At 36.4% G+C, this 25,586-nt stretch overlaps 5 protein-coding genes and 1 long non-coding RNA gene across 11 annotated transcripts; 4 read left to right on the forward strand and 2 right to left on the reverse strand.

Annotated features, from left to right (window-relative positions):
- The first annotated feature begins 273 nt into the window (after positions 1-273).
- LOC140838925 (peroxisomal membrane protein 11D-like) lies at positions 274-2,874 on the forward strand. 5 transcript variants are annotated; one of them, XM_073205552.1, is made up of 8 exons: positions 274-431; positions 1,238-1,446; positions 1,635-1,709; positions 1,789-1,863; positions 1,938-2,018; positions 2,121-2,195; positions 2,372-2,545; positions 2,659-2,874. In XM_073205552.1, the coding sequence occupies exons 2-8, from the start codon at positions 1,255-1,257 to the stop codon at positions 2,692-2,694; spliced, it is 708 nt and encodes a 235-aa protein (XP_073061653.1). In that variant the 5' UTR covers positions 274-431; positions 1,238-1,254; the 3' UTR covers positions 2,695-2,874. The 5 variants fall into 5 exon arrangements, with proteins under 5 accessions (XP_073061653.1, XP_073061664.1, XP_073061657.1 ...); XM_073205563.1 differs by having other exon boundaries at positions 278-431; positions 1,225-1,446; XM_073205556.1 differs by having other exon boundaries at positions 283-474.
- A 2,925-nt stretch (positions 2,875-5,799) lies between these two features.
- On the forward strand, positions 5,800-7,603 carry LOC140838951 (F-box protein PP2-A13-like). Its single transcript, XM_073205584.1, has 3 exons — positions 5,800-6,337; positions 6,416-6,534; positions 6,884-7,603. Exons 1-3 carry the CDS (start codon positions 6,026-6,028, stop codon positions 7,326-7,328), a joined length of 876 nt encoding a protein of 291 aa, XP_073061685.1. The 5' UTR covers positions 5,800-6,025; the 3' UTR covers positions 7,329-7,603.
- Positions 7,442-8,583, reverse strand: LOC140838960 (uncharacterized). Its single transcript, XR_012119682.1, has 2 exons — positions 8,190-8,583; positions 7,442-7,942 (listed from the first exon to the last, which is right to left on the reverse strand). It is a non-coding gene; the product is annotated as an uncharacterized lncRNA (long non-coding RNA).
- A 2,454-nt stretch (positions 8,584-11,037) lies between these two features.
- On the forward strand, positions 11,038-17,089 carry LOC140838943 (homeobox-leucine zipper protein ANTHOCYANINLESS 2-like). Of its 2 annotated transcripts, XM_073205574.1 has the most exons (10): positions 11,038-11,513; positions 11,816-12,142; positions 12,251-12,474; positions 12,561-12,678; positions 12,783-13,475; positions 13,658-13,759; positions 13,856-14,071; positions 15,296-15,470; positions 15,728-16,095; positions 16,429-17,089. In XM_073205574.1, exons 2-10 carry the CDS (start codon positions 11,924-11,926, stop codon positions 16,789-16,791), a joined length of 2,478 nt encoding a protein of 825 aa, XP_073061675.1. In that variant the 5' UTR covers positions 11,038-11,513; positions 11,816-11,923; the 3' UTR covers positions 16,792-17,089. The 2 variants fall into 2 exon arrangements, with proteins under 2 accessions (XP_073061675.1, XP_073061680.1); XM_073205579.1 differs by lacking the exon at positions 11,816-12,142.
- A 3,113-nt stretch (positions 17,090-20,202) lies between these two features.
- Positions 20,203-23,699, forward strand: LOC140838965 (E3 ubiquitin-protein ligase At1g63170-like). Its single transcript, XM_073205597.1, has 5 exons — positions 20,203-20,865; positions 21,729-21,848; positions 21,964-22,096; positions 23,013-23,177; positions 23,247-23,699. Exons 1-5 carry the CDS (start codon positions 20,294-20,296, stop codon positions 23,421-23,423), a joined length of 1,167 nt encoding a protein of 388 aa, XP_073061698.1. The 5' UTR covers positions 20,203-20,293; the 3' UTR covers positions 23,424-23,699.
- Positions 23,700-24,736: 1,037 nt separating this feature from the next.
- On the reverse strand, positions 24,737-25,541 carry LOC140813751 (BON1-associated protein 2-like). The gene has a single exon (XM_073172453.1). The coding sequence runs from the start codon at positions 25,375-25,377 to the stop codon at positions 24,877-24,879; it is 501 nt and encodes a 166-aa protein (XP_073028554.1). The 5' UTR covers positions 25,378-25,541; the 3' UTR covers positions 24,737-24,876.
- Positions 25,542-25,586: the final 45 nt, after the last annotated feature.

A 25,586-nucleotide genomic window follows, 5' to 3' on the forward strand; every position in this document is an offset into this window, starting at 1 on the left:
TAATTAATGAGAAAAGAATACCAGTTCCTGTCATAAAGAGACTTTTTAAAATAATTATGAACAAGGAAAGAATAAGAAAATGCTTAAAGCATGTTATGAAAGGAGATTGGGGTTTTAATAACATTTTTTGAATTATATTGGACTGGAATTATGTTCATGGCTCCAAATTGGCCCCTTCGAATCTTATCTGCAACCGAACCCTCCATTTAAGTCGATAATTTCTGAATTAATTTAGATTTTTCCTTGTTTAAAAAATATATATGAAATAGAGAAATTTTTGAAAAAAACAGAGGACCAAACATGCCTTTTATCCACTCGCCTGTATCTAATCTATTCCAGCGATAATATGGTACACTACTCTAACCATAATACACAATTTCCAGAAAAAAATATTTTGAATTTCTGGACAAAAGGGCTCGTCGCAGGTCCCGGTAACGATTGCCCCTCTTAACTGTTTATACGTGCTCTGATTCTGTACGTATAATTTTTCATGTAAAGCTTGAATATTTTTCTCTTTGGCTATGGATAAATGTACAGATATTGGGCTTCTGTTATGTAGAAAAACATGCTTGCACGAATTTTTGTTGGTGTTTGGGTGATTTTTTGTTTGGGTATTGTGGATAATTGGTTAATATACTATTGAATCAACTTTCATAGAGTAGCTTATTGAAGAGTTGAAGTCGAATTTCCAGTTTTTTTATACGTATAGTGCACATGCAGCTTATTATTTTACTTCGAAAATGTCATAAGAAGGTAAAAATGATTTTTTTTTTCGAATGGTTGTACTAAATTGTTGTCATTTTTCAAATTCTGCCTCTAACACTTCTGCTCAAACTACTATAAAGGGTTGTCTTTTTTCCCTATATTTGACCTATTGATGAATATATATTGGGATTAGTAATCGTTTTTTCCTTTACTAAATGGTTATACTTGTTCAAAAAGATTGAAAATGGAAATGGAAAGACTGAAATGATTTTAGCATCTGGACGGGAAATTGTGGCTGATATTTTGATAAAAAAAAATTATTGGATGTTCTAGAAAAGGGATTGTTTAATATTTAGTGATTGTTGCCAATGAATAATCTTTGAGTGTCCAAACAATTGCTCTGAAGACGGTTCCAGTTGTTTGTCTCATACCTGCGATCCACTTTTTTATTTTCATCGGTGTGAAGTTTTCTGGCGAGGACTCGAGGTACTGCCCAATGTATATTAATTGAGTTGGTAGCTGGATCTTTTAGGTTCATCGAGATAAAACATGAGTTCGTTGGATGTCGCCAGAGCAGAACTTGCTCTTGCTGTTTTGTATCTGAACAAAGCTGAAACCAGGGATAAGATATGCCGGTCAATACAGTATGGTTCGAGATTCTTGGGTAATGGGGAGCAGGGAACAGCACAAAATGTGGAGAAATCAGTCGGCTTGGCTCGAAAAGTTTTCCGTTTGTTCAAGGTCAGCTTAAAAATAGGTTTTCTGAGCAGCGAGAACTTTTTATTGTGTTTTCGTTTCTGCTTCTTTAGCTGTAATTTAAGTTTTTTTGCTTATTCATATTAGCTCCGAATTCCAATCATGCCTATGCAGCAAGCTCGAACATATAATTTATATGGACTTGACCAAGTTTCTCTCCCTATTTTTTATAGTTTATCAATGATCTCCATGCTCTCATTAGTCCAAGTGCTCCAGGAACTCCAATTCCTTTAATTTTGTTGGGAAAGGTATTTACTCTTAACTACGGTTTTCAGCTCAAGCCTTAAATTTTTTTTGTCTTCACCTTCTTCTTGGTGTCCATTTCAGTCGAAAAATGCCCTTTTATCAACTTTCCTGTTTCTGGATCAATTTGTGTGGCTCGGCAGGTCAGGCATTTACAAGGTATGGATAAGCGTCATTTGGACTACATTCTTAGGAAAGTTTTTGTTGAGTAACCAACAGGTTTTCACATGCAGAACAAAGAACGTACTGAGCTAATCGGAAGGATCTCTCTTTTTTGTTGGTTGGGTTCTTCTATTTGCAGCACTTTAGTTGAGGTATGATGGCGACCTTCCTCCTTTAGTTCGGTATTTTCACTTTGACAACCGCGTTTCCCGTTTTCAGACATATGAATTTGTATGGTGTGCTTGTTACTCCAGATTGGTGAAATTGGAAGGCTTTCGATATCAATGAAGAAGCTAGGGAAGGAACTGAAGAATACTAATAAATATAAGGTTAGTTATTTTTATGTGTCCAACAACGCCTTGACTTATATGTAACAGGCCAGTCATTTAGGTTTGATTCTCTTTTCTGGCCCATGGCCTCACTGCTGTTCTGTGATAACTTCTAATTATCTCGCAATCTATCATAATTTTTTGTGACCTTTCTTCTTTTTCGCATCTCCGTACAGAACGAGCAGTATAAAAGCAAGGTTCAAGAGTCGAACGAGAGATCTCTAGCCTTTGTTAAAGCAGCACTGGATATAGTGGTTGCAGTTGGATTGCTTCAACTGGCACCGAAGAAAGTCACCCCTCGTGTCTCGGGTGCTGTCGGATTCGTGAGCTCTCTCATCTCTTGCTATCAGGTATTGCCTGTCCTTTCCATGCTTCACAATCATTCTTATTAGGTTCCACTCTCTCATCTATGAAACTCTCGTCCCGAATTTTCTAACGAGACCCTTTTCATTGTACCGAGCAGTTGCTTCCATCACCACAGAAGGCGGAGACAACCTGAAGGATGGCCTAATTTTGTCAGACAAAATAATCATATATATAATGGAATGATAAATGACGACACCGTGCATTACAACACACTTCTTACGTAGCAATGCAAATATTTGTGAGATTATCCGTCAGTGTTTATAATATCGAACGAGGGCGAATTTGCGATCACAGTAGAAGATGATGTAAATTACATCGAAGCTGGCAGTTAAAATATAATGCAAGTATGTCGGAAGTAGTCTTATTTAACTCGACTCGTGAAAAACATCATTTTTGTATCAAAAATTATTTTTTGTTCCAACTATGAATATGGTTGACTCGTTGTCCGGATAGCGATACTCAAATTATTTTTAGTCTAAAACCAGAAATTGGAATCGAGGATTTATGGCTCAGTTTTGGTTTCTAGAAATAAGATTGTAAGTTGAAATAATGTTGGAATCGTATATTGATCTTGAGTTTTAAGGGTCCCTAAATATACATAAGCCACTTAACATACAAATACTTTTTCTTGATTATTAAAATCGAAATAAACGAATTTCATTCAATAAATTTAAATTGGACAGAAACCATATTTATTAATTAATTATGATTCTAATTTCCATTGGGATTGGAACAATCAGTTCTAAAACTATTATCGGAATTCGGACCTAAGCCTTGGACCATTGATCCATTCAAACAAAATTGCAAAAACTTATGTGAGACGATCTCATTAGTCATTATTTGTGAGACAGATCTCTTATTTGAGTTATTCATGAAAAAATATTACTTTTTATGATAAGATTATTACTTTTTATTGTGAATATCAGTAAGGTTGACCCATCTTATAGATAAAGATTCATGAGACCGTCTCACAAGAGATCTACTCTTTAAATTATTGACAAAATGTCAATATATGTCTCAATTAATCAAAATTATGTATGTATATTTAAAGTTACACTCGAAACCTATGTTTTTTTAAAATAAATTATAATAATTCGTTTCTTTTTCTAAGGATTATTATATATTATACCTGAAGTATTTACGAATGTCAAATATTATCCATTAGATATCAACATATATATCAGTTTCTCCTGATGTATTTATATTAGAATAAAGAAAAACATTTCGGATAGATTCATTTTTTTTTGAAACAGGATAGAAAAAGTACATAAATAAGGGAAAATGGACCGTTTAAAATTTTTTAAACAAAAACTTGTGTGAGACAGTCTCACGGGTCGTACTTATGAGACGAATATCTTATTTGGGTCATCCATAAAAAAATATTACTTTTTATTGTGAATAGGGGTAGAATTGACCCGTCTCACAGATTAAGATCCGTGAGACGGTCTCACATGAGACCCACTCAATTTTTTAATCATAGATTGGTCTCCAATATTCGCCGGCCACGAAATTTGGATAAGATGACTGATTAAAAATTTAATAATTGTGGCTATAAATGATTCAATCGATTGTTGTCATATTATACTAAAGGGAAAAGAATTTCACTTTGGTATTATCATTCACTTTCTATTTGCACAATTTTCACGAGCCCATTCATCCGATCAATCAAACAAGTCGGGTGAGTGGGACATATATTTCAACCCATATGTTAGACTCCAATTGGTTAGATTGAAATAATACTGAATAAATAATAATTTAGACTGTTTGATTGATTATATTTTGGATGACATGATAAATTACAGTGTAGTCATTTTTTCAATGTAATTTTACAATGTATATATGTTCAGTAAAAAAAATTTCAATGTAATTTTGATTTGAGTAGGTCTTTTGTGAAACAGTTTCACGGATATTTATCTGTGAGACAGGTCCATCTTACCGATATTCACAATAAAAAATAATATTTTTTTCATGGATGACTCAAATTAGAGATCTGTCTCACAAAATACGACCCGTGAAACCGTTTTTTGTCATTATTTAATACATCAACTAGAAGATTATCTTTTCCCACACCATATATTGTTGGTTATATAAATCTCTTTTATTTTGAACATAATTCACATATATTTTTTTTAATCCCTTTTAAGGTATAGAAAAAATTACGATCGATAGACCTACTTTATGTTTTGTTTTCAAGATTATTTATCCAATACATAAGAAGAATATACTTTTTTAAAATAACACAAGCTTCAGATTATATCTGAGTTGATGAAATATAAGAGTGTTTGATCTATAGTCATAGTTTCAATTCTCCTAACACACACCTTATTGAGTGATCATGTTGCATATTATTTGTGCAGTGCAGTTACCTGATTATAGTTGTTTGTAACCTACTACATTAAGCTGAATGTTTACACAATATATACAAAAAAATAACAATTACGAACTTTTACGTTGTAAAACGAAACTGCCCTTTAGTTTGTATAACAACAAATAATTAAAATTCTTGATTTGAAAATATTTGTAAAAATAGTTATTAGACATATAATTTATGCGCATTGAATGTGATATTAAAAAAAGGATATAAAGCTAATGAGTAGTTCTTTTTGTGAGACGATCTCACGAATCTTTATCTGTGAGACGAGTCAATCCTACCGATATTTACAATAAAATAATACTCTTAGCATAAAAAATAATAATTTTTCATGAATGACTCAAATAAAATATTTGTTTCGTAAAATATGACTTGTGAAATCATCTCACACAAATTCTGTCAAAACTAATAATCATATTCATATTATATATCCAAAAGAAACGAAAGAGTTATTTTCCACTTTTTGTGGGCTATTAATTTTAGGATTTCTCCCAACTTTTATACTGCTATCACCTGAATAAACAATGCACGCTCCTTAAAAGCGCGTGAAGTCTAGGACCCCCACATCATACTGTACTGGATAAGAACCACTTCCATGTCAGCACTCCAAACAGACCACGATTCCACATTTCTGCGGTGGCATTCTCTGCGGTTCGCTTCGATTTTCTCCATGAATTTCGCTGCGATGTTATTATTTAGGGAGTAAAAAATGTAAAATTTATTTGTTAAATTAATAGGCTTTTCACCTGAACTATATTGTCAAATTTCTCATTGCATATTAAAAATAAGTTTGGCTAGATGTTTTATTATTTTAATTGAATTATGTTAAACTGGGTGGGAATTTTACGAATTATCCATTGAATTTACATTCAAGTTCTCGAATTTTCGTAAAAGAATGCCATGAAGCTCGATGGCAGCCTTTGGTCCAAGTAATTGGAAAGAACTGCACAAATAAAACTTGGGAACTGCAGGAAACTGTGACTGAGTTTATTTCCATATTTAAATAACATATATAAAAGCTCAGTTCCTTTCTCGACCCCTTTCTCAATTTCTCTGTGGAAGACCATTTCTTGAAAATCTTCCGTCAACTGATATGGGCGCCAATGCATCTTCTTTATCGGGTGAGGCAAACGGGTCGGGGAGAATGCGGAGGCCCGAATTGGAGGACATCCCGGAGTCATGCAAGGCCCTGATCCTGTGCTACATGGAACCACCGGAGATCATCAAGCTGGCCGGGCTGAATCGGGCTTTCAGGGCCGCGTCGTCAGCTGATTTTATATGGGATCAAAAACTGCCACCCAGCTACCCCTTTATTCTCAGCAAGTTGATGCCTGATCAAGGAAAGAGCAAGAAGGATATCTATATCAGACTATGCAGGCCCAATCCCTTTGATGGCGGCACCAAGGTGGGTGATTTCTTGGGGACTGAGTTTCTTGAGGGGTTTTTGGATGTTAATTATTAACTAGTGTTTTTGTGAAAACAGGAAGTTTGGGTTGACAAGAAAACAGGAGGGGTTTGTTTGACGATTTCTTCGAAGGCAATGGCGATTACAGGGATTGGTGATCGGCGGTATTGGAATCACATCTCGACTGATGAATCTAGGTTGGTTTTTTGTAAAGTGTGTGGTAGCATGGAAGCATTGGCATATTTTGAGTGCAGATGATGAATATTCACTCGCAATGTTTCTGTAATAGAAGCCTATGTCGATTCTTCTTTCTTTCAAATTTTAAGGTTGTTTTTGCTGGTATTGTTTAATGCTAGATGGAGTCTTATTGATGGGATCAGTGGAGTTGTCTATGAATATGATTGATTTGATTGGCTTCTTAAGCTTCAAGAACATATGGAAAGAAATAGAATTGGGAATTTAATATAGAAAAGTTGGTTCCAGGAAATGGATTCTTGTATACGGGGTGTTCTCTTTGACTAAATTCTTTCATTTCTCTCCATGTAGATTTCAAACTATTGCATACTTACAACAGATGTGGTGGCTGCAAGTAGATGGAGACCTCGAGTTCAAACTTCCAGCCGGAACTTACAACCTGTTCTTCCGACTCCAACTTGGAAGGATCTGCAAGCGACTGGGCCGTCGAGTATGTAACTCTGATAATGTGCATGGATGGAACATAAAACCTGCACATTTTCAGTTGACAACACACGATGGGCAGCATGCTGAATCCCGGTTCATATTGGACAACATAGGAAACTGGTTACATTACAAGGTTGGAGATTTTGTTGTTAAGGATCCCGATTCATTGACAAGGATCAAATTTTCTTTGACTCAGATCGATTGTACTCACACAAAAGGGGGCCTCTGTGTAGATTCTGTTTTGATATGTCCCACTAGTTTAGGAAAACAGACGTTCTCTGTTGATGGTGAATTCTGCAAAATGTTTTAGCGTACAGATTATGAGAACGAAGTATTTATCTTAGTGGCTAGTTGTAACGAGGCAACTCAAATCATTATCGTTACAGCGACCAAAATGACAAGTTTTGATTGTTGTGCCGGCAATCAAGGAGCTTTTTAGGAGCAGAATTTGTATAAGCACTAGAGTTGTGTTATTTTTTTGTCTCGGTTTTGTGCTAATTGTTTTCTGAGATTTGTTTCATTCGAGTGATGGTGTGTATATTGTACAGAGTTTCATGAATGAAAGCTAGCTACAGAATATGATCAATGTTGCTTGCTTCACTTTCTTCTTACATTAGCAAAAAAGAAAACATTCTTTGGAGTAACACGAGGATCTTATTTACAAATTACATACACATCCTTGAATTTTGTATCAACTCGCAACTTTTCGTCAAAATTCATAATTATCATTCTTCTCTTGCAAGAAAAAGGTGAAGATTATGGTTGAGAGGAACTTTTTGTTGCACAATCACCAACTTCATTAACTACTTGTGGTCCAATCTCCTGTTTTTGCGATATTGGAACAAGTTTAGAGTTGCTTCGCTTCAGGGCACTGTGAAATGCATGAATTCTTGAGTTTGCATTATCCTTAAAACCCGACATCTTCTGAAGCAAAAATCCCTTCTTGTGTAGATCACGGGTTCAGAAACTAGGAGGCGTGCTACTGTAACACAGCCTGAGAAAATAAAAAGCACCACAAAGGTTTTCATTGTGACTGTATTTGGGGCGCCAGGGATTCTATCTGGAACCAAACATGTTGCACTACTAATCCACTGTTTCTGAATTTCTGGAATGGTGTTGTTTTCTGTCAGCTTAATTATGGCACTTGAGACACCAGAAACTACGGGGGAACCTTGTCGTCAGATGCTTACAAAAGCGAAACCCTACCGTTCGATAAGTTGGCTCAATTGTCATGTATTTGCCACAGATTTTTGACAAGAGCCTAATGTGGGGCACAACATCACAATACGCTGATATGCCTCCATTTTCACTTCTGAATGATAAATCAGCTTCACATGTATCTATAGAACTATAATTCCTTTTATTTGATTCGAGGAATCCTAAATTTATCATGAAACGAAACAAAAACGACCCTTCTTGTCACTCGACATGGTATCCCTTCGCGAAAAGTTTATTCACATCTGGCACAGTAGGTTGAAGCCTCTGTACGACGAATGTTGATGATAAGCTGGCAGTAAGAGAGTTCAGCAGGCACGAGACAGAAGACCATGCCGCCAAAATCAAACAAACCAAATTGGCATCGAGTCTTTGTCCTACATTCGAAATAAACCATTCACCAGATGAAAGACATGAGATAAAGATTGAATTCCCAATGCGAGGAACTTACCATCTTCAACAATTAATCCTATGCAGAATTAATGGAGTCCATAAGCACCAGAACATCTGATTCAATAATTATGTTTGTGAGTTGCAGTTCTTTTATTTAACTAGAGCTTCCCGAATGCCTAAAGCTTCGAGAATTGATGGATTGTGTATGCCTGGAAAGTTGCCATGGATAACTACTACCAATGTTTTTTCGGATGTAACAACTGTTATTAAATGTTATACAAACACCTTCTTTTTGTTTTTTTTATTACAACTCACGCGGGAAGGAGGATCAAACTCGGGAAATCGACTAATCCGACAGGAGGTGAGACCATTGGACTACAAACCCGGTCTCTATACAAACACCTTTTAATGTATAGATCTTGTGATTTTAGCTATAAACCCTTTAAAATCTCTTATTTATTTTCTTCTTGACTAATTATGACGTGACTAATTGCATGCTACTTAAATTTATTTCCATGATAAATAAAATATTAAAATAAGGTGTTTCAGAATCTCCGGTGTACGATAATTAGCATATAAATTTTTTAGTAAATTAACTCACAAAAAATCGAATGGTTATCCCCAGTTTTCTGCCCAAGGCACAGTTATAGTTCTACCACAGGTTGGGTAATTTTTGAGGCCCAATAAAACTATTGTCCAGCCCAATCAGTCCCTATTTTATGCATACTGCCACTTTCTTCGGTTCGTATTCGGGCTGGTTCACTTTATTATTATTTATTTTATAACATGAAAAATCCTCAATCATTACCTTTCAAAGTTTCGCGACTTAATCATCAAGGTAACGCAGTGACAACACTTTTCAGATAAATCATAATGGACAGCTGGTCAAGTTTTGTATGACACGTTCGTCCTATTGATAAGAAGATTGAGCGTATGATTATTGATCAAATATTCATCAACTCGAATATCTTTAAATCAACATGTTTGGTATACCAAAATAAATGAATTATTATATAAACTAATTTAAATATAAAAAATATCTAAATGGAATATTTTTGTAACATGACATGCAAATATATCAAATATAAAGCTGCAATCTAACTTTGGTATGATAAATCTGGTTGGTTTTTTACGCTACATAAAATATGTCAGTTATATAAAAAAAATGTTTTAAAATGACTAAAATCAACTACAGAAATTTTTTTATAGAAGTTTTAAAATAAAATCTAATGTGTTATCTCCTTTTCTCATCAAAATGAATGTTATAGCGATCAACGAAGTTGTTTATCGACACTACACTAAATTTACATCACACAACATAACTGATCTATCCACTGAGACAATCTAGTTGGTTGTGCACACTATTAAATGTATTAGTAATAAAAACAAATAAATTACACAACATGAATAAAACTAGTTACATTATACAAATTTTTATAGAAGTTTTAAAATTAGATCATATGTGTCATCTCTTTTATTTATTGAAAGGAATGTACGATTGATCTGAGGCGTTATTGGTCGACACTAAATAAGATTTACCGACTTTGATTTGGTGTCGTGCACCACAGTGCTGGTGTCGTGCACCACGTCACTGTTGGATGAAGTACATCCTACACATGATCCAATGATTCTATAATGCACAATCTCGTGATGTGTACAAGTAGCTGATCCAAATCCAATATTTATAGAGCACAAAATAACTTATTTGTTCACTAGGACCGTCTGATTGGTTTTACTGGCTACATTAAATATTAGCAATAAAAAAAAACAAAAATGACTACCCCGATTTCATCCTTAAAAAATGAAATGGAGAGTAGACTCTCTTATTTCCATTTTTCTCAAGGATAAAGTCTGCACAAACAATTAATAAATAAAAAATTCCACAAATAACTACACCGGGTATCCCGAGAGAAAATCTACGATAATGAGATCTATATCATAGAACCGTTACTACAAAGCATCAATAACCGAAATTGCTCTAGGAATAGAACCAAAACTAAGAATTTTAATATTCTTGACTGACTTCTACTATCGACTTTTCACTCTTGAACATTGCACGGTTCTTTGCATTCCAAACAATATAAACTGTGGCCGCAAGGGCAACAGTTCTCAAAAAAATTAAAGCTCTTATTTCTATTTTTTTTAATGAAATAACTTTCATTAAAAAAAATAAAAAGATAATACATATACAACTCCAGTAAATATCCTCAAAAGAAAATGTACAATCAAGAGAGAGGGCGTGTGTGGGACAGTGGGGAAGGGGGACGAAGGAAGAGAATTACACAGCTTTTTGAAGCCTAAATACAGACAAACTGTGTGTGTGTATATATATATATATATATATATATATATATCATGTTGAATTTCACAATACGCAGTACTTTTACATCGTAAAGAGATACGCAAAAGGGGACAAATAAAATTTCACTGCCAGAAATTTCGAAGGAGAGAAATCAGAAAAGTCCATTGCAACTGTGTCCGTATTGGAGAGAGTCAACCGACCCTTTTTGGTTTATGTGGGCTTCGATTACTCCACATAGTGTAGCGGTATTATCTTCGTTTTCTCCATTTTTTCTTGCTTTTTTTTATTGGCGTTTTCCCTTTCTTTCTTCTCTCAGCGAGGAAATAATACCAACCTTTTTAGCGATTCACGTTTATTTCTCTTTTTTTTTTCTGCTTTTCGAGGGACATGACAACTAGCTTTTTGCAAGTCAAGCATGCAGATATGTGAAGGAATATAAAAACTAGAAAGATTCTCCAGATTAGGGTTTTTTCTGAGGCATAGGGACAGCCCGTTTTTCTTTAAAAAGATTAGATTTTTGAGAGATTTTGGTGGGGGAGAAGAGAGAGGGTTAGAGAAGGAAGAGCTAAGCGGCGAAACAGAAAGGTTTTTCGTCTGCCTTCTTTATCTCTCTCAGTTTTTATTCATATAAAAGCAAAAGGTTTTAATTTTATGAAAGAGAGAGTTGGAGACATTTGGATTTAGGCCTTGTGTCTCCTCTACCTCTCCTTTATTTTAATCTCTCTGCTAGCGATTACTGTCCAAGCAAATTTCTCGTGTTTTTGGTGTTTGATTTCGAAAAATAAACATTGTATTAATTACGTTTGGAGCAACTGAAGTCCTGCCGCCGTATATACTAAGTTTCTCGGTGGTTTTAATGCTGCTTCTGAATCTTGTGGTGAGAGAAGTCAAGAGCCAGTACACCAGAAAGAATATAGGGAAGTAAAAAGGCAAGAGCCAAATCTGCAAGGAGGGGAATAAAAATAAAAAACGACAATTAAAGCGGGTATTCATTCATGAATTTTGGAGATTTTCTTGATAATAATTCTTGTGGAGGTGGCGGAGCAAGAATTGTTGCGGACATACCCTATAGCGACAGCGCCAGTATTAAAGCCATTACTTTAACAAGCAATATCAACAGCATGTCTACCGGTGCCATTGCTCAGCCCCGCCTTCTGTCGCAGTCTCTCGCCGCCCAGGCCGTGTTCAATTCTTCTGGCCTCTCTCTAGCCCTTGTACAACGCTCTTTTTCCCGTTATATATCGTTATACATACGAGTGTGGAAGGTTTTATATTTTTTTAATGGTTTCTTTACTTGGGCTTTTGTTTTTTGTTTTGGGCAGGACACAGGTGTCGGAACTGGTCAAGGAGAGGTGGCGAGAATGGGGGAGACTTTTGAATTCGGTAATGTCGGCGGGAGGAAAATGAGAGATGAAGAGCACGAGAGTAGATCTGGGAGTGATAACATGGAAGGAGCCTCCGGAGATGAACACGATGCCGCGGACAAACCGCCGAGGAAGAAAAGATACCACCGGCACACTCCTCAGCAAATCCAAGAACTTGAAGGGTGTGGATTAATTATCGCTTTTAATTAATGTTGTTTTTTTTGGTATTTTTTTTACCGATCTTTTGTTTTTGGATGTCTCTTTTCAGTCTCTTCAAGGAGTGTCCTCACCCTGATGAAAAGCAAAGAATGGAGCTTAGCAAAAGGCTTTGCTTGGATTCTAGACAAGTCAAGTTTTGGTTTCAGAATAGAAGAACTCAAATGAAGGTACTAGAAAAGCCTTTTCGCCTCTTTAATTTGTTGTTTATATTTCGTAGTCTCTTTGTTTCTCATAAGGTTGATTGAGAAATTTGAGTTCTTGATTCGACCAGACACAACTCGAACGCCATGAGAATTCGCTGCTCAGGCAAGAGAACGACAAGCTCCGTGCCGAAAACATGTCGATAAGGGACGCAATGAGAAACCCCATGTGTACCAACTGTGGCGGTCCGGCTATAATTGGCGACATATCCCTGGAGGAGCAACACCTCAGAATCGAAAATGCTAGGCTAAAGGATGAACTGGATCGTGTATGCGTGCTGGCTGGAAAGTTTTTAGGCCGCCCCATTTCTTCGATGACCGTGTCCATGGTGCCGCCAATGCCTAATTCTAGCTTGGAACTTGGAGTTGGGAACAATGGTTTTGGTGTCTTGAACGCCATGGCTTCATCGCTACCATTAGGCCCCCCGGATTTTTGTGTTGGGATTTCGAACCCTTTGCCTTTAGTGCCTTCAGATAAAGCTACGATGAATGTCACCCCAATCGAAAGATCTTTGGAGAGATCAATGTATTTGGAGCTTGCTTTGGCTGCAATGGATGAATTGGTGAAAATGGCTCAATCCGACGAGCCTCTTTGGGTTAGAACATTGGAAGGTGGGAGGGAAGTGCTCAATCATGAGGAATATTTAAGAACTTTTACTCCTTGCATTGGCATGAAACCGGCCGGTTTTGTTTCTGAGGCCTCGAGGGAGACTGGTTTGGTGATCGTAAACAGTTTGGCTCTAGTTGAGACGTTGATGGACTCGGTGAGCATTCTTGGTGAAATGTACTTGACGCATCACGTAATTTGAAAGTGATTGATGTAGTTTTTTGGAGTTTAAAACTGTTTTTTATGATGGCTTTATGATATATGTTTTATGTTTCTTGATTTTGACTATTTTCTTTGTCTCAATGTTGTGAGTAATTGAGGTTTTCTTATATTTGATAGAACAAATGGGCAGAGATGTTTCCTTGTATAGTCGCCAGAACGACGACTTTGGATGTGATATCAAATGGTATGGGCGGAACAAGGAACGGTGCTCTTCAACTGGTAACGTTCAATGCGGTTGGCACACCATTTTTACGCTTTCTTTGTGCATCCGAATGAGTGATTCTGGAAATTTTGTTGTTTCATTATTCTGTATAGATGCAAGCTGAAATCCAAGTACTGTCACCATTAGTTCCGGTTCGAGAGGTCAACTTTCTTCGGTTCTGCAAGCAGCACGCCGAGGGTGTGTGGGCAGTTGTTGATGTGTCGATCGACACCATCGGAGAAAATTCTGGTAGTGTCCCCGCGATTCAGAACTCTCGGAGACTTCCCTCTGGCTGTGTGGTGCAGGATATGCCCAATGGCTATTCTAAGGTAATTATTTCTTTCTCCTAGTACATGCATGTATGGCTTATTTTGTTGGCTTGTTACTTATTGCACACCGCTCAATACTTGTTTTCTTGACATTTATTGAGCCTCTCATAGGTTGGTGTCTCTCACCTTATTGTGTTTAAATAAGTTTGTTGAAGCAACTCCTCCTTTGGGACTTGGTTGAGAACATTGAATACTTCTACTCGCATTCCAAAATCGTGCATTTCTTGATTCAAGATTCAAAATCTTGGCTTCATCGTCATTCAAGATTCAAGAAATCACTAATTTTACTCACTAGTAGCTCGACTTATCGAATCTTACGATCTACCTAAACTTTAAAATGGATAACAACCAATGCTTATGGTGGCTCAAATTTTTCGTTTTCCATGATTTAATGGTATATATTTAGCTCACGAAAAGTGTTTTTTAAGTTACGTAGAGTAGAATGGGATACTTCTCTTGCGACAGAACTATAGTTTTCTGGGCTCTTGTAAGATTATATTAAAATGAAAAAAAAAATACATAGATCCAAATGGGGTAATTGAGGTTAACCCCAATACTTGATATAAACAACAGTTATAATTAATATAAGCCTCCCACTATTTTTGCTTCTTGGGTTGCTTTAATATCATACGATTTGGTAGTAAAGGCTCTGATTTAAGAATTTGATAGTTCTATTCCAACCTCTGATTCTGTCTCGATCATCGCCTGTATGTGTATATTCATTTATTATTCATAATATAATAATTAATTATTGAACTGTGTATTAACTGGTTCCAGCTCCATGTACTTGTTTCTGTAATCAACACCTTGTCCGTATCTCTCAGCCTTGTGCCTCTAAATCTTTCATAATTTTGTGTACCCTATATATATATATATATATATACATATATATATATATATATATATATATATATATATATATATTATGTTTTGGTGGACCCAACTAGTTTACAAGGTGGGACAGTTGCATCCTTGGACAAAAAAAATTCTAAAATTTCATTTAGGATTTCTTATTTCAAGAACATCGTAATTCTTGGGTTTGTGTGTCTGTTTTGAGGGTGACACGTGGTTCTACTTGGAAATTTTCACCACAAAGAGAACCCAAAAGTGAGAGCAATGCGTTTGCAACAGTTAAAAATAATGTCATTGAGGCCAAGTCATTTTTTAATTAATTATGTTTCAAGAAAGTTTAGTGAAGTTGATTAATGGCTTGTTGTTATGTAGGTTACATGGGTGGAGCATACTGAATATGATGAGAGCGTGGTTCACCAGCTCTATCGAGCTTTCATCAGCGCTGGTATGGGATTTGGTTCGCAACGATGGGTCGTCAACCTGCAACGCCAATGCGAGTGTCTCGCCATCCTCATGTCTTCTGCCGCCCCATCTAGGGATCAAGCTGGTAACAATCCTAGTCGATCATTTTCTTATGATAATCCCTTTTGTTTAGTTTTAAAACCTCCTTGTAAAAGCATATATTAGTATAACTATTGAAAGTAAAGCTGATTCTTATTAGATATGAAAGGGAAATTCTTTTGAAAAAATAATTATCGAATACTACTACCCCTTGGTCACATTCAAAATAAAGATTATGTTGTGACAACAGCCTAGCTTGCTACATATTTCTTGCAATGAATGGGATATTAATTCCACATGCAGCAATAAGTAGTGGTGGACGTAGGAGCATGCTGAAGCTAGCACAGCGCATGACCACCAACTTCTGCGCTGGTGTGTGCGCTTCCACAGTTCACAAATGGAACAAACTTCGTACCGACAGTGTGGGCGAGGATGTCCGAGTCATGACTCGGAAGAGCATCAATGACCCTGGTGAGCCACCTGGCATCGTGCTCAGTGCCTCGACCTCCGTGTGGCTGCCGGTGTCGCCTCAGAGATTGTTCGATTTTCTGCGAAATGTAGGGTTGAGGTGTGAGTGGGATATCCTCTCCAATGGCGGACCCATGCAAGAAATGGCGCACATTGCCAAAGGACAAGATCATGGCAACTGCGTTTCCCTTTTACGTGCCAGTGTAAGTCCCTCGTTTTAATCTAAAAATAAATACAAATTTTTAAGTGGTTTATTTATAATTTCTATTATATTTTATCATTTGGTCTGTATAATTATATTTGATGTTTACTTTAGAATGGCGGTGTTAGATATTTTATCATATTATATGTCTATTAAATTCAATTTCTTTAAAATATTATAAAAGCCAAATTCTAGTCAAACACATGTCAACTTCTCCGCCGACATCATGGGCCAAAAAGTCAAAACAATTGAGTTGACTTCTTTTTTAAGACCCGTGACGAAGCCAGGAAAAATCCTTGAAGATACTGAAGGGGTATTTCTGTAATTTCCTCAGGCCACTAACGCTGACCCAAGCAACATGCTGATACTCCAGGAGACATGCATAGACGCGGCGGGGTCGCTTGTGGTTTACGCGCCAGTGGACAACCCGGCAATGCACGTGGTACTGAACGGTGGGGATCCTGCTTACGTGGCGCTGCTGCCCTCTGGGTTCGCCATCGTAGCAGACGGGCCCCGGCCCAAGAGCAAAGACAGCCCAGCCCGTAGAGTGAATGGGTCACTTTTGACAGTGGCATTTCAGATCTTGGTGAATAGCCTTCCCTCCTCCAAGCTCACTCTAGAGTCTGTGGAGACCGTCGATAATCTCATATCCTGCACCGTGCAGAAAATCAAGGCTGCCCTTCAATGCGACGCTTGATTCGATCATCCTTGATGTGATTTTGTTATGGACCCTGTGTTCATTAATTTGTTGTTGTGAATTTAAAATGTGTATGTATATCCATCCACTCACGATTTAGGGGGGATGATCGAGTCAAGAACGAACCAAGTGTCGGAACACCCGCAGGCTCTTACCCCGCCTCGCTCGCTCGATTGCCGGTGGTGGGTGGTGGTTCGGGTATTGACTCAAGACTACCCCTTGAGTTGGTTTTGAGTAGCGTTTGCGTGTGGTTGTGTGTTTTTGCTTGTTAATGAAATAGTTGATGTTGCTGTGTTGAGTTTGGTTTCCAATAAGTCTTCATTGATTTTAATGCGCTTGTTTGTATTTTTCTTCTTATTCTCAACTGTCCACATATATAGGGTAATAACAAACTATCACTCTTGACAAACACAAGAATTAATTACAAGTATATCTTAAATTCACCGTTTGAGAAAATTAAGCAGTCTGTGAAATTAATGGGTATTTTATATTCACAATAACTTTCTTCGACATGTTATAAATTTTATACTCACAGATAAATGTCAAATACATGAAGTATAAGAGATAATTAATATTTTTCTTGAAGTGTGGCGACCATTCTAACAATTAATAACTTATACTGTAAACCATAGTTATATTTATTGTTTCAGTTATAATGCCTGCAATTCATGATTTTAGTTATGTTCTCCATAGTTTTGCTTCGAATTTCAGTTTCAATTTCAGGTTTCAGGTTATAGGAATCTGTAAATTTTTTGTTACAATACAAGAGGGCTTTTTGAGACCGAAACCCAAGATTTTTATGAGCTATAAACGGTCAAAAGAGGATACGACTCCTCCAATCAATATTTTTTTTTCTCATGCATGAATGTCACACGTAAATGTGAATGTGAAGACTTTCTTTATGAATCAGCTGCAACTGAACTTTGTGAATGAGTTGAATTCGGTAAAGGCTTTGTAGCTTCTTTAAATGCCAATTCGGTGACAGATTCAAAAAGGTGGATTTGGACCATTACTACGATTTTCTTCGTATGGGTCCGGCGAAGAATGGATCCAACATCCGAATGTGAAGTTAGGACTTTGAATTATTGCTTTGTTTTGTGCATTTCATCAGCCAAGAAAGACGTCTTAGACGGGCGGTTGGTTGGTTTGGTTGACAAATGTATTCACCAGATGTCTTTGTTCAATCTTGACGTATTTATGATTATTTGATGGACAGTTAAACACGCTTTGTCATGAGGTCGAAGAAGTTGGCATTGGTTTCTTTGCCGTCGCTCCAAATGTACTCTTTTCCTTCAAAGACTTTTGTACCAGATTTATGTCTATTACATACACATAATATTTTTAAAAATGTCTCATTAAGTGTCAAACAATCCGTCCCGTCTACACTGTTAAAAAAAAATACAAAAACAACATTAATACTTGAGAATTTTCTGCGTCCCGTTTGAGACCCGTTTATACTGTGTCCTGAAAGGCCACTAAAGCCATAATCCAACCAACCAATTTTTCATGTTAGGACGGGCAGATTCGACAGATCTTATCTATTTTGACGACTCTAAATAAAGCCAAGACTTCATAGTTGGGTGAATGAAATTACATATAAATCGGATAATATGTCAATCAAGTACACCTATGAACATGCCAAAAAAATAAGAAATATATAGAGTTATAAAAACACAAATAAATATATTAATATTCAAAATATTCGATAGCTAAAACAAATAAATATGCACATTAAAATATTTGATTCCAGTAATCTATTTGACTCTTTGATTATAAAATTTCTTTATTTTTCTCAGTAATATATTTGATACGGAAAATAAATTTAAATTTGAAAATAATAGAAATTTATCTTAGTTATTGAGAAACTTTCATTATTAATGGGAAAAAAGAAGAAGAAAAAAGTGAGCAAAGAAATCGCAAGAAAAACAAAAAAAGAAAAGAAAAATAAAATAAAATTTTAGAATAACAAGTGAATTTTATTTTTATTAGGGCCATTTATAAGGATTTTGGACAAATATATGATTATCATACATATAATGGGCTAAAGTTCTTTAAAACTAGGTTTAGTGGGCCTAACTATTGCTGTTAGGATTTAGTGGGCTTCTTTTAATATATTGGACTTAGGTTAAATATTTAATCCGAACTTTAAATGGACCAAGCTACTACTAAAAAATTAGTGGGTTAGTCTGCCCCCTAAATATTCCGCCCTTTAATGGAATCCACAGTACATTTTTTGTACTTCTTGGACTTGATTTGTAAATTGTGTTTGGAATTAAAACTATTTCAATCCAACTCCAACCCCATTCTCAAGCTAAATTGAAGCTTTTATGGCATATACATACATACATAGATACATACAATCAATGGAGATAATCTGATGACGTAATTGCAATAAATATTTCTCCAATTTTAAAAAATAAAATTATATGTCAATAAAATGATAATTAAATTTAAAAAAACTGTGATAAAATATAAAGGCGTTTTCAAGTGGGACACTTTTGGATAGATTTTTTTGAACTTCGTTTTACATATTAAAAGCTCCGGAATCATTTTATTTCCCATGTTCAAAGCGATTTATGACGTTTTGACACTCAAAATTTGAGTCACATCAAGATTTGAGTCACGTCAAGTCATATCCTATCATTTAAGTAAGTCTTTAGTTTGTAAGATATTTTACTGATATATACGTGTTAGATTTTCGATTCGATTTATATTTAAAATAAAAATTAATAATTTATATATAATAAATAATATTATTTAATAAATTAGATCGAGTAAAATATCTGTCTAATAAATTTTAATCATGATCTCATATAACTTTTAAGATATAATTTTGACGGCAAAAGTATATGATTGTGGAGTTGGTCTCATGTGAGACCATCTTACGGATACTATTCAGTGAGACGAGTCAACCATACTCATATTCATAATAAAAAGTAATACTTTAAGCATAAAAAATTATACTTTTTCATGGATGATCAAATAAGATATCTGTCTCACAAATTCGACCCGTGAGACCGTCTCACACAAGTTTTTACCATGATTTTGAGGGCATTCTTTCATCTCATATTGTTAGAGGGGATAAATTTTGTACTAAATTTGCAAGTTTATCTTTTACGTCCCAACATTTTTCGTGCTTGATCTTCTATTTTAGAACATGACATCATTTCAAATGAAAAGTCTTTTACAATACCATATTTTTAGAAAGCACGCACATTTGTGTCATTTATAGAGAATTTTATGACTAATTTTAAAAAAATACAGAGTTTTTTTAGAAACCATTAATTTCACATAATAACCAAGAAGATTAGTATTTTCTAGATTTTCGTAAAGATGATTTGTATATGATTTATTTCACAATATAATACACTATATATTGTACAAATATACATATATTATCTCTCAAAAATTTCAACTCCCACCGTCCGATCAAGCTTCCCCCAATAAGCGCGAACCACGACACACGGTACTCAAAACACGTAGAAACTCTCAGAAACGCAAAATGGCCCATAGAACGATGTCGTCTGATAGCAACACTTCAACGCCTCCGGGGGCGGTGGATTCCACGCCGTTGCTCGATGACCAGACCTTACGCCCTCGCCCCCGTTTCCTCCGACGCCCTCCCAGCCTCCGCGGCGCTGCTCGCTTCCTCCGGAGGGCCAGCAGCCGCAGCCGCGTGATGCGTGAGCCGTCCGTTCGTGTGCGTGAAGCTGCGGCCGAGCAAATCGAAGAACGGCAGAGCGATTGGGCTTACTCTAAGCCGATAGTGATACTGGACCTTGTTTGGAACCTCGCTTTCGTGATTGTCTCGATTTCGGTGCTGATTGTGACACGTTATGAAATGCCTTCGATGCCACTGAGGCTGTGGATTGTCGGCTACGCTTTGCAGTGCATTCTGCACATGGTGTGCGTGTGGACGGAGTTTAAGAAGAGGTATTCGCAGCGGAATTCGGAGGGGAGTGAGAGGGGACAATTTAGGTATGCTCGTAATTTCACGAATTCAAGCTCCGGAAGTGATGACCTGGAGTCTGGTGATTACGACACTGAACGCCGGCAAAGTGATGATGAGACTAGGTACTTGGGGGCTTTTGTGGTTTGTGTGTTCATTTTTTTGTTGAAATTCTATAGGTCTTTCGATTCACATTGAGAACAATGTAGTATATGCTGTTACTAATATTGCATAAGCCAAGTCTGTATAAATTTCTAAGACTGGTTCAAAAGTGTAGTTCTAAGATTGTGCAATTGTAGATGCCGCATTTGGGAAATTGATTATAGAATTGATTAAACGGAATGGTCTTCTGAAAGAGACTTGAAATGGTTTGATATTAGATAAATTGTTGGTATGCTGCAGCTAATGGTAGTTGGATTTTTGAGAATTTTTTACTCTGTAAAATCTAATAATGAAGCCTTTTGCGTAAATTGCTTGAATAGGAAATTTGGTGGTTTACAGTGAGCTCATTTAATGACGTGAACGGAGAACTTTTTCTGTGGTGATCTAGTTCTCGTTAAATTTCAAGGATAACTTTTATGTTTTCCACTCATCTAAAATCAGTAGCTGTATAAATTTTCCTAAAATTTCTTCTTTGCATTGTTCTGATGTCGGGTTGCGCAGGTAGAGGGAAATGACTCTAGAGAATGCATATTTCCACCTCAAGTACCCTCTTAGTTTTTCTTTTCCAACCTTTTCCTCTTATTTTATGAATTGAATGGCCACGATTTTATTCAAACAGTACCAGACCTGAACAGTCTTACATTTTTCAGCCCATTATATTTGTTTTGCTTTTAAATTCATTTGTTTTTTCCTCTTAGTTGACAGAGGTCTAGTCTAACTTTCCAATTAAAAATTAAACACCAGCAAGCGTTAGATTTGAAGTCATATTTAATGTCGAACCTTGAGAAATTTGGTTAATATCATCTCTTGATGTTTCTTTTGGCAGTGTGGCTAAACATCTGGAGTCTGCAAATACCATGTTTTCATTCATTTGGTGGATAATTGGGTTCTATTGGGTTTCTGCTGGTGGGCAAAGCTTGACTGCTGAATCACCTCAGCTTTACTGGTTTGTGTTAATTTGTGAACCTGTATGGATTGAGATACTATTAGCAACCTTTTAAATAAATTTTTATTTCTATATGACTACATGACTATTGACCTATTAATGATTTCTGTTGCAGGCTTTGCATCACATTTTTGGCCTTTGATGTGTTCTTCGTTGTTATCTGTGTTGCTGTGGCATGTGTCATTGGAATTGCTGTTTGCTGTTGTCTACCCTGTATTATAGCAATCTTATATGCAGTAGCAGATCAGGTAACTGATGTTGAATAATATTATACAGCTTATATCTTGCTTTGATTGGTACTTTGAGTCGTATCCTTCTTGTTTTAACTATTAGATTATGTTTGATTTTGGTTGGTTGCTTTAACGGATAATCAAGTGATTTATCAACACTCTTTTTGAGTAACTTGGGATGTATACTTTCTACTTATCATGTCTCGAGGCCGGCACATGAGAATGATTTGCCTTGACTATTCTGTTGTTACTGGCATATATTGTGTATGGAAAGAGTGCCCATCGCTTTTATCACAGTTTTTTTGCTATCCTAGTATCCTACAAATTTCTTGTAGTTGATAGTGGTTTTACTCTAAGTTGACCAATGTATGATTCCGAATAATGATTAGAAAAATGAAAAAAGGGGTATGATGTCAAGGATCAAGAGGATAAGCATGCCTTTGAGTTGTTAACAGTTAACTTATCCTTCACACTGTGCTCATTATAGAGTTTAAAAGTAAATGTTCAACCATCTTCCTCCCCCACGTTATAATTTTGAAATATCCTGCACGCTTTATCTTCTTAGACGAACTGATCTTTTATCAAATTAGAAATGGCTTAATCAGACTCATTTGTACGTACTTCGTCATAGAGGAAGTGAATCTCTTATTAATTTACAAAAATAGTGGAATAATTTTGCTGTAAATGACCTTGGAAGCATGCTAAAACTTAAGTTCTAGGTAAAGCAGTGGTGCTGTTAGATATATTTCACTTGATTTTCAAAGTTTCTAATTTTGCAAGTTGATTTGTGTTAACTTTGATTCCATGGTAATGGTATGCATGCTGGTAAGCCTAGGAAAAGAAAATTTTCCAATCTTATGCTGTCCATTCTCTGCAGTAAAGTGATTTCTCTTCTTCTTGTGTTTCCTTTTTGTTTCTTGCTTTATGGCTTCAGGAAGGAGCTACTAAAGAAGACATCGAGAGGCTACCTAAATACAAATTCAGGAAAATTGGTGATTTTGAGAAGCAAAATGGTGAAATACAAGAATCGTTTGGAGGGATAATGTCTGAATGTGACACTGATTCCCCCACAGAGCACGTTCTTACCCTGGAGGATGCTGTATGTCTGTTTATACTATCCTTACTTCTGTCTACAATTTTCTGAATTCAATTATTTATTGGGTTGCAGGAATGCTGCATTTGTCTAAGTTCCTATGACGATGGTACTGAACTGCGTGAACTCCCTTGTCGCCACCATTTTCACTCAGCCTGCATCGATAAGTGGTTGTATATGAATGCCACCTGTCCTCTATGCAAGTTCAATATACTGAAAAACGGTAACCAAAGCGGCAGTGAAGAAGTATGATCGACAAAAGGATCAGCCATCATACAGGATGCTCGAGTGTCTCCAAAGTTGTTCGGTCATGTTGGATCGAAACATATCCAGCTTTGAGGAGGCAATGGCTGTTTGTTTGCGTATATGGTTTTTTTTTAATAATATCATTAAGGAACTTCTGTTTCTATGTCACTTTAGAAGTGGGGTTGAAGCTTGAAATTACTCTCGAATTCTGAAATGTATGATATGTATGTAATATTACTTAGTGTTTTGTGTTGTCAAGGTAAATTACACGTTACTGTTGTATCAACTTTAGAATGGGAAGTCGTAGTAGTTTATCAGCTGCTAGTGCAAAGCTTTGTTCTAAATCGTGGAACTTGAATGTTCAAAGCAAAATCAAGACATTTTTGTGGAAGCTTGTTCCCGAGTTATTACAGCCATATGGCCAGTACTCTCTCGTTTTAAAGGTCACGCTTTCTTGGACCTTATGAATTGGATTGTTAGCAATTGCTTAGGTGATGATCTTTGTACCTTTACGATGGTCTATTGGAGTATTTTGTTATCTAGGAATCAATCAATATTTGAAAGAAGGATTGTATCGTCACGGGATATATTCTCTAGGGACCAATTTTGCTCTGTCAAAAATGGACTCCTGGAACATTCCCCTCTGTCGCAAACACACGTACATATGGAGAGCAACTCCTGATGGGTCAATAAAGATTAACGTGGATGTTGCGGTTATCAGGGGATCCAGACCATTTTGGAGTAGGAATAGTTGTTCGCGACATTCATGGACTGTTCTCATGACTGGAGCAACTAGTTTACGGGGTATTTTCTCGGTCGATTTGGTGGAATGGTTGGCAATTCAAGTAGGCCTTAAATTTGCACTTCAACATGGGTGATCTAATATAATCTTGGAATCGAAGCTATAAAGTCAATTTCTCACCCATCCCAATTTTAAATATCTATGGAAATTTAAGTAAACTTCACCTTTAAATATCATATTAGTCTTTGACCACGTTGGATTTGGATTATCTCTCCTGACTGAAAACACAAGGTGTTGTATATTTTTTACATGAGGTGATAAACTGATAATCTCGTTTCATCCGATAATTTTTTCGAATTTATCTGAAATTGTGTTGTTTTGAAATTAATGTACGAAATCTTTTCCCAAATCAAATCACTTTTCAAATCAGATTCATTAATCAACACACAAATTAATAGATTATTAACAACTTGTCATATTTAGATTCAATTAATCTTTATAATAATTACGATTGACTTCAAGATTTCAAACATTCGTGTTGTTTTGAAATGTTTATAAAATCAAATGATCAAATTCATTTATCCAAACACAATTTTATAGATGATTGACAACTTGTCTTGGACACAATGGATCTTTCTAACCAAATATGTGCAGTTAATTTCTCGAAATCAATGTTCGACATTACAACATTGATTTTTACAGAGTAAAAACCCATTTCTATCTATAGAAAACTGGAATCCCCGTGACGATCCCGTTGGACACTTTGTTCTCCACCGGGAAACCCGTCCACGGCCTAGCACAGCTGGCGGAACAGCGAGATTTGCCGCTTCCGCCTCTCACTTTCACTGACAAATTCACGATCCCATTCTTCTCCCCGCTAGCGTCCCTCAACCTGTAACTCAAGAAACTCATTGAATTCTCCGGCAGAAACCCGCCGGAGAAATCCGTAACCGGAATATTCGCCGATCCAATTGCCTTGTTACCGGAATGCGCTTCCACGGTGATGAAACGAGCATGCACCGGCAGCTCCATCACTAGCTTCTCGTTCCATGAGGGGCAGCTCCCTCCCTGCGTATCCATACCCGTTGAACGGGTGTTAAAAGGGTCGGATCTGAGGACGACAAACGCGTTCTTCTTGACGGGTTGCCTCCGGTTCATGCGCAATCCTTCTGCAGATATCACTGTAACTTCGATCACCATTGTTGGGGCCTTTTCCATTATTATACTAAAAAAAATGGGAATTGGGAATGGGTTTAATTTCGTGCGTGGAATGATATAATGAAGATAATTGTTGGAGAATTCGAATACTTCGGAAGTATTTAAAGGAACGATTGCAGGAAGGGAAATGGAAAGAAGAGAGAAAGAGTAAGGCTGTTTCTGTGGTGCGGCCATTTTCCAGAGGGAAAAGGGTTGGAAACACCAATTTT

Source organism: Primulina eburnea, chromosome 1 (assembly GCF_022965805.1).
Source record: "Primulina eburnea isolate SZY01 chromosome 1, ASM2296580v1, whole genome shotgun sequence".
Taxonomy (NCBI): Eukaryota; Viridiplantae; Streptophyta; class Magnoliopsida; order Lamiales; family Gesneriaceae; genus Primulina; species Primulina eburnea.

What these genes read in the sequence shown, in the direction of transcription:
- LOC140838925 (XM_073205552.1), top strand. Translation starts at nt 1,255, where the DNA reads ATGAGTTCGTTGGATGTCGCCAGAGCAGAACTTGCTCTTGCTGTTTTG. An exon ending in AGAATACTAATAAATATAAG is followed by an intron (nt 2,196 to 2,371) that starts GTTAGTTATTTT and finishes ATCTCCGTACAG; the next exon opens with AACGAGCAGTATAAAAGCAA. An exon ending in CTCTCATCTCTTGCTATCAG is followed by an intron (nt 2,546 to 2,658) that starts GTATTGCCTGTC and finishes TGTACCGAGCAG; the next exon opens with TTGCTTCCATCACCACAGAA.
- LOC140838951 (XM_073205584.1), top strand. Translation starts at nt 6,026, where the DNA reads ATGGGCGCCAATGCATCTTCTTTATCGGGTGAGGCAAACGGGTCGGGG. An exon ending in CCTTTGATGGCGGCACCAAG is followed by an intron (nt 6,338 to 6,415) that starts GTGGGTGATTTC and finishes TTGTGAAAACAG; the next exon opens with GAAGTTTGGGTTGACAAGAA. An exon ending in ATCTCGACTGATGAATCTAG is followed by an intron (nt 6,535 to 6,883) that starts GTTGGTTTTTTG and finishes CTCTCCATGTAG; the next exon opens with ATTTCAAACTATTGCATACT.
- LOC140838943 (XM_073205574.1), top strand. Translation starts at nt 11,924, where the DNA reads ATGAATTTTGGAGATTTTCTTGATAATAATTCTTGTGGAGGTGGCGGA. An exon ending in CTGGCCTCTCTCTAGCCCTT is followed by an intron (nt 12,143 to 12,250) that starts GTACAACGCTCT and finishes TGTTTTGGGCAG; the next exon opens with GACACAGGTGTCGGAACTGG. An exon ending in TTGAGACGTTGATGGACTCG is followed by an intron (nt 13,476 to 13,657) that starts GTGAGCATTCTT and finishes TATATTTGATAG; the next exon opens with AACAAATGGGCAGAGATGTT.
- LOC140838965 (XM_073205597.1), top strand. Translation starts at nt 20,294, where the DNA reads ATGGCCCATAGAACGATGTCGTCTGATAGCAACACTTCAACGCCTCCG. An exon ending in TATATGCAGTAGCAGATCAG is followed by an intron (nt 22,097 to 23,012) that starts GTAACTGATGTT and finishes TTATGGCTTCAG; the next exon opens with GAAGGAGCTACTAAAGAAGA. An exon ending in TTCTTACCCTGGAGGATGCT is followed by an intron (nt 23,178 to 23,246) that starts GTATGTCTGTTT and finishes ATTGGGTTGCAG; the next exon opens with GAATGCTGCATTTGTCTAAG.
- LOC140813751 (XM_073172453.1), bottom strand. Translation starts at nt 25,377, where the DNA reads ATGGAAAAGGCCCCAACAATGGTGATCGAAGTTACAGTGATATCTGCA.